General features: G+C 61.2%; 1 protein-coding gene across 7 annotated transcripts; it reads right to left on the bottom strand.

The window, feature by feature from the left end:
• Window positions 1-3,798: 3,798 nt before the first annotated feature.
• On the bottom strand, window positions 3,799-12,594 carry LIMK1 (LIM domain kinase 1). 7 transcript variants are annotated; one of them, XM_034068956.1, is made up of 16 exons: window positions 12,365-12,594; window positions 10,389-10,485; window positions 8,809-8,947; window positions 8,361-8,470; window positions 8,086-8,277; window positions 7,086-7,191; window positions 6,827-7,011; window positions 6,567-6,750; window positions 6,385-6,471; window positions 6,027-6,158; window positions 5,868-5,927; window positions 5,724-5,789; window positions 5,470-5,626; window positions 5,299-5,354; window positions 5,006-5,163; window positions 3,815-4,915 (listed from the first exon to the last, which is right to left on the bottom strand). In XM_034068956.1, the coding sequence occupies exons 1-16, from the start codon at window positions 12,420-12,422 to the stop codon at window positions 4,762-4,764; spliced, it is 1,941 nt and encodes a 646-aa protein (XP_033924847.1). In that variant the 5' UTR covers window positions 12,423-12,594; the 3' UTR covers window positions 3,815-4,761. The 7 variants fall into 7 exon arrangements, with proteins under 7 accessions (XP_033924842.1, XP_033924847.1, XP_033924844.1 ...); XM_034068951.1 differs by having other exon boundaries at window positions 3,799-3,930; window positions 5,868-6,158; window positions 10,067-10,485; window positions 12,365-12,411; XM_034068953.1 differs by having other exon boundaries at window positions 5,868-6,158.
• Window positions 12,595-13,186: the final 592 nt, after the last annotated feature.

Genomic DNA, 13,186 nt, shown 5'->3' with positions numbered 1-13,186 from the left:
GGGATTTCAGCCCCTTCCGGGGATGCCCTGGCCCCAGGCCCGTGCTTTCACAAGCAGTGAGTGCCAGTGGCAAGTGGCTGTAGCCCCTTGTTCCCAGCAAGGGCAGGAGAGGACACTGGCACAGCGGCTGGGGCAACATGGGGTGCTTGTGTTCCTGGCCATGAAAGGGGCCAGTGGTAGTCGTTCCTATGGTGTGTAGCTGGCAGAGGCTTAGGCATCCCCAAATTTCAGCCTCCTGTTTCAGCTGCCCACCGGGGCTGTCCTCATTCCCCCATCACACCCCATGCTGGGGAGGTGACAAGGCCACAAGCACTCCCAGAGCATTCCTCTCATGGGCAGCTCTTCCTGCCTCAGTTTCCTTACCCCTAAAACAAAGCTGGTAGTAACTTCCCAGCAGGAAAAGCCAAATCTGAGATTCCCACCAAGGCTGGGTGGCTCCACAGGGACCATCTCACTGTGGTCCCCAACTTTGTCACTGCCCTGCTACTGGGTCAGGGTGCTGCCAGATAGCTTTGTGTTCCTTTCATTCCCATAAACAACCAATGCAGGATTAGCAAGCAGAACATGGGGAAGTCCCAGTGGACACCCAGATCCCATCCATCTGGGGTGGCCAGGCAGCAAAGCAGGGGCAGGCAGGGGAGGGTGGCTGTTTGCATCTCCCATCACCACAGAGTGCTTTCCTCCTGGATTATTAGGGATTACAGGCTCAGGTGCTCAGCCCCATATTTCCCTGCCCTTCAAGAGCAGCGCTGGCCCCGCAGGGCAGGCTGAGCACTGCTGTGATGAGCTGTGGGTGTTCTCAGCCATGCCAGCAGCTGCTCCAGTAGCACAGTCACTTTGAGGCCGGCAAGCTGCAACCCAGGCTTTAGAGCATTGAAAACAGAAGGGATGAGCTTCACAGTGGGAGGGAGGAATGCAAGGGGCTGCATTTCTTTGGCCAGGGGATGACACGAGGGGTGCAGTGACCACACTGAGGGGGGCTGGTGCTGCTTGAGAGGTCCCAAGGTCCCTGAGGCACCCCAGTCTCCCTCACCCTGGCTGGCAGCAATGGTAGCGGGTCCCAGCACAGCATGGACAAACTGGAAAGCCACCACTATCCACTACCAGGGACCAGCGCTCTATAATTACCATTGGAGGCTGAGTTATTTTGGGAAGCCACTGTGCTGCTGCCAAAGCTGTTATTCCTCTAAACCAAAACAAGATGGAAAGAACCCAGCCCAGAATGCTGCATCCGGGTGGGGGAAGGTTAACCCCTTGCCCCCCTGCTGCCCGCAGTGGGGGGGCTGCCTGCACCCCCAGCCTGCAGCCAGCATCACCCCAGCATCAACGTGGTCCTTGTGGGTTTGCTTGCACCAGGAGAGCTTCAAAGGGGAGGTTCAGTAGGGGAAGATTTGGTGTAGTGTCTGTCAGACATGGGATGGGGCTGTGGGTCAGTCCTGTCCTCAGCTGCTGGCGGGTTCAGAGGCCACATGTTTGGATGCTTTTCTGCATCAATGTGAGAAACTGCTTATTTTTAGCTATTTCAGTTGCAGTGGGTCCGGTTTTGGGTCCTTCCCAGTGCAGTGGCTGGGCCAAGGAATGCCAGCCAGAGGGGAGCACCTCACTGCTGCTCCACATACATGTCCCAGGGAGAAACCCCTGCAGGGTCCATCGCAAAAGTCACCCCAAAGGACACACAGAGGCGACAGGGAGGGAGGCTGCACTTCCCAGTCTCTGAAGCAGCCAAACAGCCTCCAAATGGAAATGAACTCAAGTTTTCATAGAGAGAATGAGCCACATCCTGCATGACCCGAGTTCTGCTCCATCCTTCTTGAGCATGGGGTCAAGGTGGACTGAGGGGCTGTTCTCAAGATGCACCCCAAAAAACTGGGCTTTAACTCCTGCCTTTTATCTTCTTTCCCTTGATCAGAGCCTTGCAGGCTGCCCATGTCTGGGTTGGGCCCTGTGCTTGACCCCTTCAGGGCAGCAAATAGCCCCCAAACTCATGTGCTGGAGTCTCCCAAATCCTAAATCCACTCACCAGGGTCTCCCAGCAACCCCAAACCCATGTGCCATGGTCTCCCCATCCTTGTGCTGGATCTCTGCAGGCAGCTCTGGTCCCTGATCAGGGTAGGGGAGGTCTGGGAACTGTGAGGAGCCACAATCTCCATGTCTGGCTGGTGCCAGCCCCTAAGAGGTGGGATGGTGGCACATCAGTGGGGCAGAGTCACAGCCATCCAGATGCACAAGCCCAGGTGGTCCCACCCTAAGCCCTCACAGGCTCCTTGCCTGTGTCCACCAATCCCCCCTGGCTGAGCTGCCCCACAACTCATCCCATGTCACCAGCTCCCCCCAAAGGATTCACCAGCCTGTGCTGCCAGTGCCAAGCCTGGGGACCTGGTGGAACTGGGAAATGAGAAGCTTCCCAGTGCCTGCCTGAGCTCCCACCACACAGCCACAGCCAATTGCTCACCATCTTCTCTGGAGCCCCTCTGGGAAAGGGTTGCAGCACCGGTGCCCACCCTGCCAAGGTGTGGGGAGAAGCCGCGTTCTTCTTCCCACCCGGTCCCCCAGATTTAACCATGCAGACAAAGGTAAACCCGGAGGCCGATGGCACATCCTCATCATCGTGGCCGCAGCAAAATGTCTTGGTCTGGGTCCTGTGCATGCCCACCACCACAAGGCTGCTGCAGGGTCACCAGCAAGAGGTCTGATGACACAGGCTGCACCATGCACACCCTGCTCTGCAGCTCCACACAGATGGGCACAGGGCTGCAGAGCCACCGGGGGTCCTGTGGGGCTGGGGGATTCCTACTGTGGGGATGGGGGTGCTCTGGGGTGCTGTGGTAGCAGGGTACTGGGGTCCATACCGATCCAAGGGGTAATGGGCACAGGTGGACTCCCGCTGCCCTGGTGTTCTTGGAGAGGAGCAGTGTCCAGACCCAGTGTGCCAGGCTGTCACCAAGGATGCTTTGGCAGCACTGTGACACTGGCAAGCTGTTTGCCCTTGTCCCTTCACCCGACTAACATGGAACACACAAAGGGGCCACCCTGGGCTGGGGACAGAGCCACTGTCACCTCCTCAAACAACCTCCTCCTGTCCTGGCCCTCCTGAACTGAGACCAAGCATCCCCACAGCAATAAACCATGAGAGTTCCCCTGATCCTGGAACCTCTTCGGGCTGCAGTCTCCCCCCTTCCTCTCTTAGCTCAGCATCCCTATGGACATCCTCAGGGACAACCCCCAGTCCCTTCCATGTCACCACCTCCAGGAGCTCCTTGGGGTCCAAGTGTTTCTACCTGAAGCTCAATCCCCTCCACCACCATCTCCCTCCCCCACCCCAAGAATGGAGATCCCCCCCCCGCGCACCCTAATTTGGTTTAGGAAGGTGAGAAGGGTGGAGGGACAGCACGGGACAGCCACGGGACACCACTGTTCCCTGGGGCCTGTTTTACACCCATGACAAAGCTGCTTCCACAGTTATGCAGCTCCATAACCTGCCACTCACCACCATAGGCTCTGCCATCATGTGCGGTGACAGTCAGCATGGCCGCATGGGACACAAGGCTCTGGGCTCTGGGGGGGGCCCGGCCAGGTGGGGATGGCATCAGCCCCAGAGATTTGAGGTGACCCACAACGGGGTGGGAAAAGCATGAATGGGGACAACAGTGCTGCCAGCACAGAAGTGATGAGGCTGGGGGATACCACCAAGCCCAGTACCACTGCACCAGCCCAAGCAGAGGGACTGTCCCCTGCTGCCTCATTCCCCAAGAGCTCCCAGCCCCCGGGGAGGCGAGCGAGTCCCAAGCAGGCTGGGCAGCGAGTGGGGAAGGATTTATTGACTCACGGCTCGGGGTACATCACAGTTTGAGCTCCCTTCCCACCTCTGGAGAGGACATCGCCTTTGACTTCCCGGGCACAAGTGCACTGAGAGGCTTCACAGTTTCATCCCTTTGGGAAAGCAGAACCGAGGCAGTGACAAATGGCAAACGCTACATCGTATGAAAAAATAATACCAACTCTTCTCTTTAAATATCTTACAGAAAAATGAACCTGAATAAAGAGCATGAAAAGCACCGCATGGCACACTCTTCCCCCCCCTCCCCAACCATGCCAGGTCAAGGGCATCCACACCCCTGCATCCCTCCGGACCACTTGGTGCTGTCCACAGGGATGCGCAGTCATGGATTAGCACGGGCAGCAGGGATGTGAGAGCAGTGGTGACCAGATGGGTGGCCCCCATCCCCCATGGGTCCCTTGCTCAGCCGGGGGTGCTGGCAGTCCCCCAAGCCTCGGGTGCCAGCAGGAGCAGCGTTAGAGGGGCTGGCCGAGGACAAGTGCATTCCTACGAGCCTGGGGGGCAAGGGGCCATGTACCCCCACCAAAGGAACCCTCTGGAGGTTCCCTCCTGTGTTGCAGTGCAAGTTCACAGAAAGCCAAGGCACCACCGCGAGGCCGCGGCTCTGTACGGGGCAGCCCACTGGGCACGTGTGGGGCCAATGGCCACGCAGCCCCACAGGGTGAAGGCAAAGCAAGCCAGGGGGACATGAGGATGGTCCCCATGGTGTGGCCAGGCTTCTCCAGGGGTATCAGCTACAGCGTGCAGGGGCCATGCAGCCCTGGGGAGAGCCAGCTCCCAGGGACAGTGTGGGCAGCAGTGGGCAGCCCGTGCAGAGGAGATGGGCGCCCCAGGGATCCAGCCCTGGGGGTGATGACAGCCAGAGCAGATGCTGGCGGCGGGCGCAGCTCCTTGTCCTGCGGTTCCAGAGGGGATGCAGGGGTCTATCGAGCGGGTGCAGGCAGCCCGCCCTCGCCCCGCCGGTGCATCTCCCCGAAGGCTCGGTCCAGCTGCTCCAGCTGGGAGCTAAGCGGGAGGTGGATCTCCAGATGCATATGGAGGTTTTCCAGCCACTGCTCCAGCTTGCTGAAGGATGGCCTGAGCGAGAAGAGGGGACACATCGCGGCTGTGCTGTCTGTGTCTGCTCCCCACCCTCCACTACCCCAGGGGAGGTCCTCAAGGACTCACCGCTTCTCGGGGTCCAGATCGCAGCAGCAGACAGCGATGGGGAAGAAACTGTGGGGACAGGCTGGGGGACAGTAGCGGTCCAAGAAGCCCCTGACATTGAGGCCGAAGTCAGTGGTGCGGGGCAGGTAGTCAGGGTCAGCGCTCACCCGGCCAATGATCTGGGGAAGAGGAGCTGGCTCAGCCCCAAGGGGCACCCTAACCCCAAGAAGGGAGGGACCCCAAACAAAATCAGGCTCCCAACCCAAGGGATGAACTCAACCCCAAGGAGGTACCCCAACCCCAGGGGTACTTGCCTCACACAGGACGATGCCAAAAGAGAAGATGTCCACCTTCTCATCGTAGCTCCTCCCTGTTGGGGACATGGGTCAGGCCATGCTGCATGTCCTGCCCTGCCCCACCAAGTGTCCCCTGCCTGGGCACAGAGCCCTGGCTGGCCATATGTCCCCTCATGTTGCCAGCCTCACCATTGATCATCTCTGGGGCCATCCAGTATGGGTTCCCCACCACTGTATACCGCTTCTTACGGTCCGGTTTCTTCAGGTTCTTGAGATGCTCAGGCTGATTCTTCTCATCCACCATCAACCGTGCCAGCCCAAAATCAGCCACCACCACACTCTTGTCCTGGGTGGATGGAGAAGGGTGAGGTATGGGGGGAGCCACACAGGGGGCCAAGACCCCCACCTGGGCCTGGGGATGACAGTGCTGAGGCGAGACTCACCTCCCGCACAAGGCAGTTGTGAGAGTTGAGGTCCCGGTGGATGATGTTCATGGAGTGGAGGTAGGCCTGTGGAAACGATGGGCTGAGAGTGGGGTGCATCCCCCCCCGTGTTCCCCCACCCACCCATCCCTTGGTGGCACCCACCATGCCAGCAGCGATGTCCTTGGCGAAGCTGACCCGCTGGCTCCAGGGGTAGTGGCTGTCCTGGGGGCAGGAGGGGAAATTTGCCAAAGAGAAAGAGGTCCCCAAGCCCCACTGGGGCTGTGGGGTGGTGGTGGGCTGACCTGCCCCTACAGTGCTCACCATGCTCTTAATGAGGCCCCTCAAGGTGCCCCCCTTGATGTACTCTGTGATAAAGTTGAGCCTCTTCTCCTTGTACAGCACCCCAATGAACTTGAGGACATTCGGGTGCTCCAGGCAGCGCATCACCTTCACCTGCGGGACCACCCCAATCCTGTGACACCCCGAGCACCCACCCAGACAGACCCGCTGCTCACAGGTTCTCCATTGAACAGGCAGGGCTGCCTGCACCTCACTGTGCCTGGCTACCCCTGTGTCAGGTGGTGTCCAGCATCCTGTGCCAGGGTGGGTGAGAGCATGGGACAGCCTCTTCCCTCATGTCCTCCCCAGAGTAATGGGATCAAAGAAAGGGAACACTCACCTCTTTGAGGAAGGTCCTTTGCGTCTCCTCATCGAAGCGGATCAGCTCCTTCATGACCATCACTTCACCTGTCTCCCGATGAGTTACCTGAAGGGCACACAGGTACCACACAGATACCTCCCCTCCATCCCTAGGGAGCCGAGACCCTCATGCTCAAGCCACTTCTGGCCATCCAGCCCCACCTTGATGGCCTGGCCGAAGCAGCCCTTGCCCAGCACCTCGCCGTGGATCAGGTCAGAAGGGCGGAAGATGCGATGGGTGCGGGAGACGACGCGCAATGACTCAGAGCGCCCGATGTCCTTGTGCTGGGATGCTGGTGAGCCTACGGAGCCAGAGCCTGGAGACTTGTCTGTGCTGCAGCTCCTCCTGCAGGACGGACAGACAGTCAGAGGGTGACCCTGAACGATGGACCCCAACAGGAGAGGCAAACCGGTGGCCTTACGTGACAGCCCGCTGGCGCATGGCACCGGGCTCCCCGCAGGCTGGGGGGACCAGGGCGTGCATAGGGCTGCATGGGGCAGGCAGGGGGCTGCAGGCAAGCCCCGGTTCACGGGCAGGAGGATCGTGGGGGTCGTGCTCAATGGTCAGCTGGAGCAAGCGGGTGGTCTCCTGGATCAGCAAGTCGATCTGGGGCACAGAATGGTTGTGGTGGTGGTTCTGCACCAGGGAGGAGGGCTGGCTGGGGGCAAGGGAGAGCATACCTCATCCAGCGGGACGTGGCCAATGGGAGTGCCGTTGATCTCCAGGATGCGGTCGCCCACATGGATGGAGTTCTTCATGTCAGGGCTGATGCAGTCTGGATCCACTCTGCAGGGCCAACAGGCAGCAGGGGTCAGCCCTCAACATTGTCATGGGGGAGATGTGTGGGGACACAGCCCCTGAGCCACCCCCAGGCAATGGGGACAGGCTGCCACATCCTCTGCACGTCACTTCTGGCAGTGTTCAAGGCCAGGCTGGATTGGGCTTGGAGCAACCTGCTCTAATGGAAGGTGTCCCTGCCCGTGGAAGGGGCTGGAGCTGGATGAGCTTTATGGTCCCTTCAGCCCAAATCAGTCTGATTTTATGATTCATTGCTGTCACAGTACCCATGAGCCACCCCTGCTAAAATGGGACATACAGGCACACTGCCCACAAACCACCCTTGCTTGATGGGGTCATGCTGTCACAGGACCCATGTGTCACCCCCCCGGGATTGGGACACACAGTCACGGCACCCACAAGTCACCCCTGCAAGATGGGCAGTAGTAGATGAGGCCATTAGTGACATGGTTTAGTGGTGGCCTTGGCAGTGCTGGCTCATGACTGGACTTGATGATCCTAAAGGTCTTTTCCAGCTTGGTTGATTCTATGGGGACTTGCAGGCATGATGCCCATGAGCCACTCCTCCAGGAGCACCTCCAAGCATCCCAAGGATACATGGATGTGCCACCCCTGTACTCACAGTCATCCTGGTAGATGGAACAATGCTGGCACATCACCCCCAAGCCACCCTGACGGCCAGGAACACACTAGCACAGTCCCCACAAACCAAGCCCAGTAGCTGGGCACAACCCACCATGGTCCCCACTGGCCACCCCTGGCCAATGGGGACACTCCAGCCCCATCCCTCCCCCTCCAACCCCAAAAGATCTCTGCAGGGTGCATCCCACCAGCAGAAGGGGCATGGGGTACCCCAGGCCTGGGGAGGGGACACAGACGCACTCTCGGACGCGGACAGTGCGGGGGTGCTCAGTGCCGCAGCCTTGGTCGATGGAGACGGAGAATCCACGTTTGCCGTCAGAGCAGGCAGGGATGGAGACGAGTGTGACGGTGTGTGGGATGCGGGAAGCCGGTGAATCCGGCAGGATCTGCTCGATGACCGGTGTCACCACCATCTGGTAGTAGCAGTGCCCACTGTGGGGCCGAGAGAAGGCCGGTGGGTGGGGGATGCCAGGGGACATGTGTCCCCCAAGCCACCCTCCCAGGCTGGGACATACCAGTAGAGCTTGGAGCGCTCCACCAGCGCGTAGGTGTCCCCATCACCGATGAATATGTGGCAGTTGAGGCAGCTGAAGCACTCAGGGTGGTACTTTTGCTCCCCGGCCACCTGAGAGCAGACACCATCAGCCCCAGGAGTCCAGGTATCTGCGGCACCCAGTGCGGGTGCCGGGGCTCTGATAGTGCCAGGAGCACCCATGGCTGCACCCATGCCAAGGGAAGGGCAGGCTGAGCCGTGGAGTGGTGGGAACAGCTGTACCACCAGGTTAGGGATGACTATGCCACCACCTGTGAGCCTTCCACCCTGCATCCCGCAGTCCCAACATGGTGGCATACCCCCCAGGGTCCCCCTAAACCTGCACACCCTTCCCACCTCACCCCCTTCCTGGAGCTGAGTCGTGGGTCAGGGTTATGTGTCTGTCCCCCCATGTCCCCACTGATGCTCACCATGACAAGCCCCTTGGTGATCTGTTCAGAGCAGCCATGGCAGAGCTCCCCAAAGCGCACCCAGTAATCCTTCTTACAGTACAGCCGCCCATCCTTCTCGTAGTACTGGTGGGACAGGGAGGACCCACACTCACAGCACCTGTGGCAAGGGACAAGGAGCCCCTCGTCACCATGTCCTCCTTGTCACCATATCTCCATTGTCACCTCAGACAGAAGCCAGTGTCCCACTGCCCACCAACCCTACAGCTGTTCCCCCCACTTCTTTCCCTGCTGCAGGGCCACCACATCCATGTGCAGTGCAGTGCAGACTGGCAATGCAGGAACACAGGGTTCAACAGGACAGAGGACATGGGGCAGGGACATGTGTGGGGAGGGAGATGCCAGCCCTGCAACAAAGTGCCATGGAGACACAGAGGGATGTGCCACCCTGGCCACAGAGAGTGATGTGCCAGCCTTGAGGGTGCAGCACTGTGTGTGCTACCAGCACAGTGGAGGGGGATGCACAGTGACGATGCAGAAGCTGCTCTGGGGCCACGATTTGGGGGTGCAGGGGGAGTGCACAGGGCTGTGCGATGGGAGGGTGCATCCAAGCATGCAGAGGGGGCTGTGAGCTTTGGGACTGCACAGAGTGCTGTGTTGCATCAGGGGGTGCAAGCGGGTGCTCAAGGGGATTTGCTGGGGGACTGGAGGAGCTGGGGGGTGCAGAGGGGGGTGCAAGGGGTGGTTGTTGGGGAGCGCACAGGGGTTGCACAAGGGGGTACAGAGGGGGCTGTGGGGGGTGCGTGGGGGGTGCACGGGGACTGCCACAGTGCTCAGGTGGAATCCAACCATGACGTCAGGACACGGAATTTCCCCACCCCATGATGTCACCGCAGGAGGACTCCACCGCCTGATCCAGGACTCCCGGGGGCAGGAGTGGGAGCAGGGGGGCAACGGGGGAGGGGTGCAGCTGTTTGGCCCCTCCCTCTTAACCCCCACACTGCCGAGTGCCCCCCACTTTGAGTGACATGGGGCTGGGGCCCAAGCTGCCTTCCACAGGGTGGGGGACACAGGAGGAGGAGGGGAGGAGAAAGGTTTCTGGCCCAGTGAACCCCGTGCTGCCGGAAGCCGGTCTTCCATGGGGCAGCCAGGGAGTTGTGGGGGGCTGGATACAGCTGTGGCCCCACAGCGGTTTCACTGCACTGACAGCCCATGGAGGGTGGACTCAAGCATCCCTCAGAGGGCCATGGGGGTGCAGCATCCATCCCAATCCACTCACTCGGCTCCGGAGCTCAGGATGTGGCTCTTCATCAGTGCTGCCAACAGCATCCTCCATGGGACGTGCCCTGCTGTGCTCGACACCCCCACCCTACTGGGACACCTGCAGGGTCCCAGCCACCCCTTGTGCCCCCCAAACCTCTGCCAGGCTCTGCATCCCCCAGCCAGGCCTGCCTGCACCCTGCAGCTGTGCTCCTGCCAGCATGCGGGTGTGTGTGTGACAGCCTCCTGTCTGTGGTTGTCAGGAGTGGGATCTGCTGTCCCTGTCCCCGGCAGCATCCCAGTGTCCCCGCTGCTGTCCTGGATGCACCGCACACTCCTACCGGAAGCAGTCGGCATGCCAATCCGCGTTAAGCGCCTGCAGGTACTGCCCATCATAGATGCCCTGCCCGCAGCTCGCACACACCGGCAGGTCGGTCCCTGCGTGGCGGGGGGAACATAAGGAGGACACGGCCGTCACCCTCCCAGCTACTCACAGGCACATCCCTCAGGATTGTCCCTCTGTCCTTGTTGCTCCATTCAGGGTGATGAATTTCAACCCCCCGGCCCCCACCCATCAATCTCATAAGGGGGACAAGGTCATGGTTATGATGTCCTCAGAGCTGGGGACAGGGCAGGGGCTCAGTGCCAGTCAGTTCCCACTGTGCCAGGCCACCCCTGTACCCCGGGGACCGAATCATGGGTACCCATAGGATGGCAGGAGAGTGGCTGAGGGGCACCCAGAGTGGTTGAGGGGCATGGGGTAGGATTAGGGATCTAGTGGTGTGACACAGAGGTGCTGAAGGGGAGGCAAGTGCTCAGCCATCACAGGGGACATGCAAGTAGGGGTGATGGGGGGCTGGGGACAGCAGGACAGATGCTTGGGGTGCCCTGAGACATAGTGGATGGAGGGAGGGGTGCTTAGTGCTTGTGGCTGGACATGCGGGAAGGGTGGGATGGGAGGGGGGGCACATACTGAGATGCAGGATGGGTGCGGGAGGGATGACAGGAGGCAGGAAGGGGGCAGAGGAGGCATGCGGGATGGGTGTAGGGGAGATAAAGACTGCCAGAATGGAAGGGATGTGAAGGAGGAATCCAGTGGGACATAAAGCATGTAGGGGGACAGAGAGTGGTGCATAATGTGTGCTGGGGGATGCACAGTGTGCGGAGCAGAAACAGAGGGGTTCAGAGTGGGTGCTGGGGTGGCAGAGAGGGATGCAGCATGGATAGGGTATAGGAGCAGTGCAGAGACACCAAGGGGTGCAGGATGGGTGTTGGGGGCAGTCTGCAGGATGGGAAGAGGTGAGAGATGGGGGATGGCTGCAGAGATCCTCAGGGTGTGAGGAGGGATGAGAGGTGCTAGGGGTCCAGAGTGGATGAGGGGCACAGCAGGGATGTGGGGGTGCAGTGAAGGAGGCACAAAGCATAGGGAGGTAGGGATACTGGGGTGCAGGAAGGAAGGTGCAAGGTGTTTGTGGGCTGCAGGGAGGGCTGCAGGCTGGAGGGGATGTCAGGGGTGAGGGGTTTGGGGATGCAGAAGGGGTGCCGGCTGGATGGGATGCAACAGAGGGATGCTGTGGTACAGGGAGGGATACAGGCTGGATGGGGGGGTTTGCACAGGGATGCAGTAGGGATACAGGCTAAAGAAGGGGTACAGAAAGAGATGTGGAGATACATGGGGGATGAAGGCTTAAGTGCAAGGGGAGATCTGAGACTGCAGAGTAGATGCAGGTTGACCACGGGGTGCAGGTGGGGATGCAGGGGGGGTACAGGCTGGACAGGGGGTGCAGGAGGAGATCAGAGGATTCAGGCTGAAGAGGTGGTGCAGGGGGGACGCAGGGGGCAATGAGGGCTGGATGAGGGGGTGCAGGGTGGATGTGGGGGTGCAGGTGGGATGCAGGCTAGATGGGTAGCGCAGGGGAGAGATGCAGGCTGGACAAGGGATGCATGGGAGATGTGGGGGGGGGGGGACAGACGCAGGCAGAAGAGGGGTGCAGGGGGGATGCAGGGTGCAATGCGGGCTGGATGGGGGGTGCAAGGGGGGATGTCCGGATGCAGAGGGGATGCAGGGTGCAATGCGGGCTGGATGGGGGGTGCAAGGGGGGATGTCCGGGTGCAGAGGGGATGCAGGGTGCAATGCGGGCTGGATGGGGGGTGCAAGGGGGGATGTCCGGGTGCAGGGGGGATGCAGGGTGCAATGCGGGTTGGATGGGGGGTGCAGAGGAGGGCGCAAGGCCGAAGGCGGCCCCGGGGGGAGGGGATCCGCAGGGCTCAAGTGGCGGCGGAAGCGCTGAGTCAGGCGGGGGAGGGGGTCACGCACCTTCGTCCTCTCCCATAGGCTCGTCCCTCCAGGTACAGCACAGCAGCATCAACCTCATGCAGCCGCGCTGCCCGGCGCAGCGCCAGGCCCTGCCCTCACCCGGCTCCGAACCGGTCCGGTCGGGTCCGGTCCGGGTCCGGTTCGGGTCCGGTTCGGGTCCGGTTCAGGTCCGATTCCGGCCCGGTCCCGGCCCGGTCGGGCCCCGGCCCTACCGCTGCGGCTCCGGGCGCGGGGAGGGCCGGGCGGGAGGAGCACGGCGCCGGCGCGGCCGCAGGAGGGGCGTGGCCGGGGGGGGCTCAAAGGGGGCGGGGGCTCAAAGGGGGCGGGGCGTGGTCATGAGGGGGCGTGGCCATAAGGGGGCGTGGCCTGGGAGCACCGCGCGCTGCCGGTGGGGGGGTCCCACCGGGCGCGGCCGTCACCGTGTCCCGGGGAGCAGGCCTGGACCCCGCTGCCATTGTATGGCAGGGACGTCCCCATACTCCATGGGGGTGTCACCATGGGGAGGGCACGGGGGTGCCCTTCATCCCCCGGCCTGTGTGGTCCTCGTCCCCTGAGCTGTCACCAGAGGGCATGGACATGGGCTCAGGCTGCCCGCATGGGACGGGGCATGCACATGTCCCTGCATCCCTGGGCTGTCACCGCATGGCAGAGCATCCATCATCCCTGGGGATGTCACTGTGGGACAGGGAATGGCTTTCCCCCCGTCCCCCAGTCCCCATGCTGTCACTGTGGGAACATGGGCACTCCCCTGGGTCCCAGGCTCTACCCTTGCCTATCCTGTGTGTCCCAGGTCTGTGACCACGGAGTGGGGCACACGGCACC

This window comes from Melopsittacus undulatus, chromosome 13, assembly GCF_012275295.1.
Source record: "Melopsittacus undulatus isolate bMelUnd1 chromosome 13, bMelUnd1.mat.Z, whole genome shotgun sequence".
In the NCBI taxonomy this organism is placed as follows: domain Eukaryota; kingdom Metazoa; phylum Chordata; class Aves; order Psittaciformes; family Psittaculidae; genus Melopsittacus; species Melopsittacus undulatus.
Note: the sequence above shows the minus strand (reverse complement) of the source record. Positions and strands in the feature narration are given on the sequence as shown.

Excerpts from the sequence above, each read along its gene's own strand:
- LIMK1 (XM_034068951.1), bottom strand. The coding sequence starts at position 10,443 with ATGATGGGCAGTACCTGCAGGCGCTTAACGCGGATTGGCATGCCGACT. Across the intron at positions 6,472-6,566 it reads GCTTCGGCCAGGCCATCAAG|GTAACTCATCGGGAGACAGG; the intron begins GTGGGGCTGGAT and ends TGTGCCCTTCAG. Across the intron at positions 5,790-5,867 it reads AGGACATCGCTGCTGGCATG|GCCTACCTCCACTCCATGAA; the intron begins GTGGGTGCCACC and ends TCGTTTCCACAG.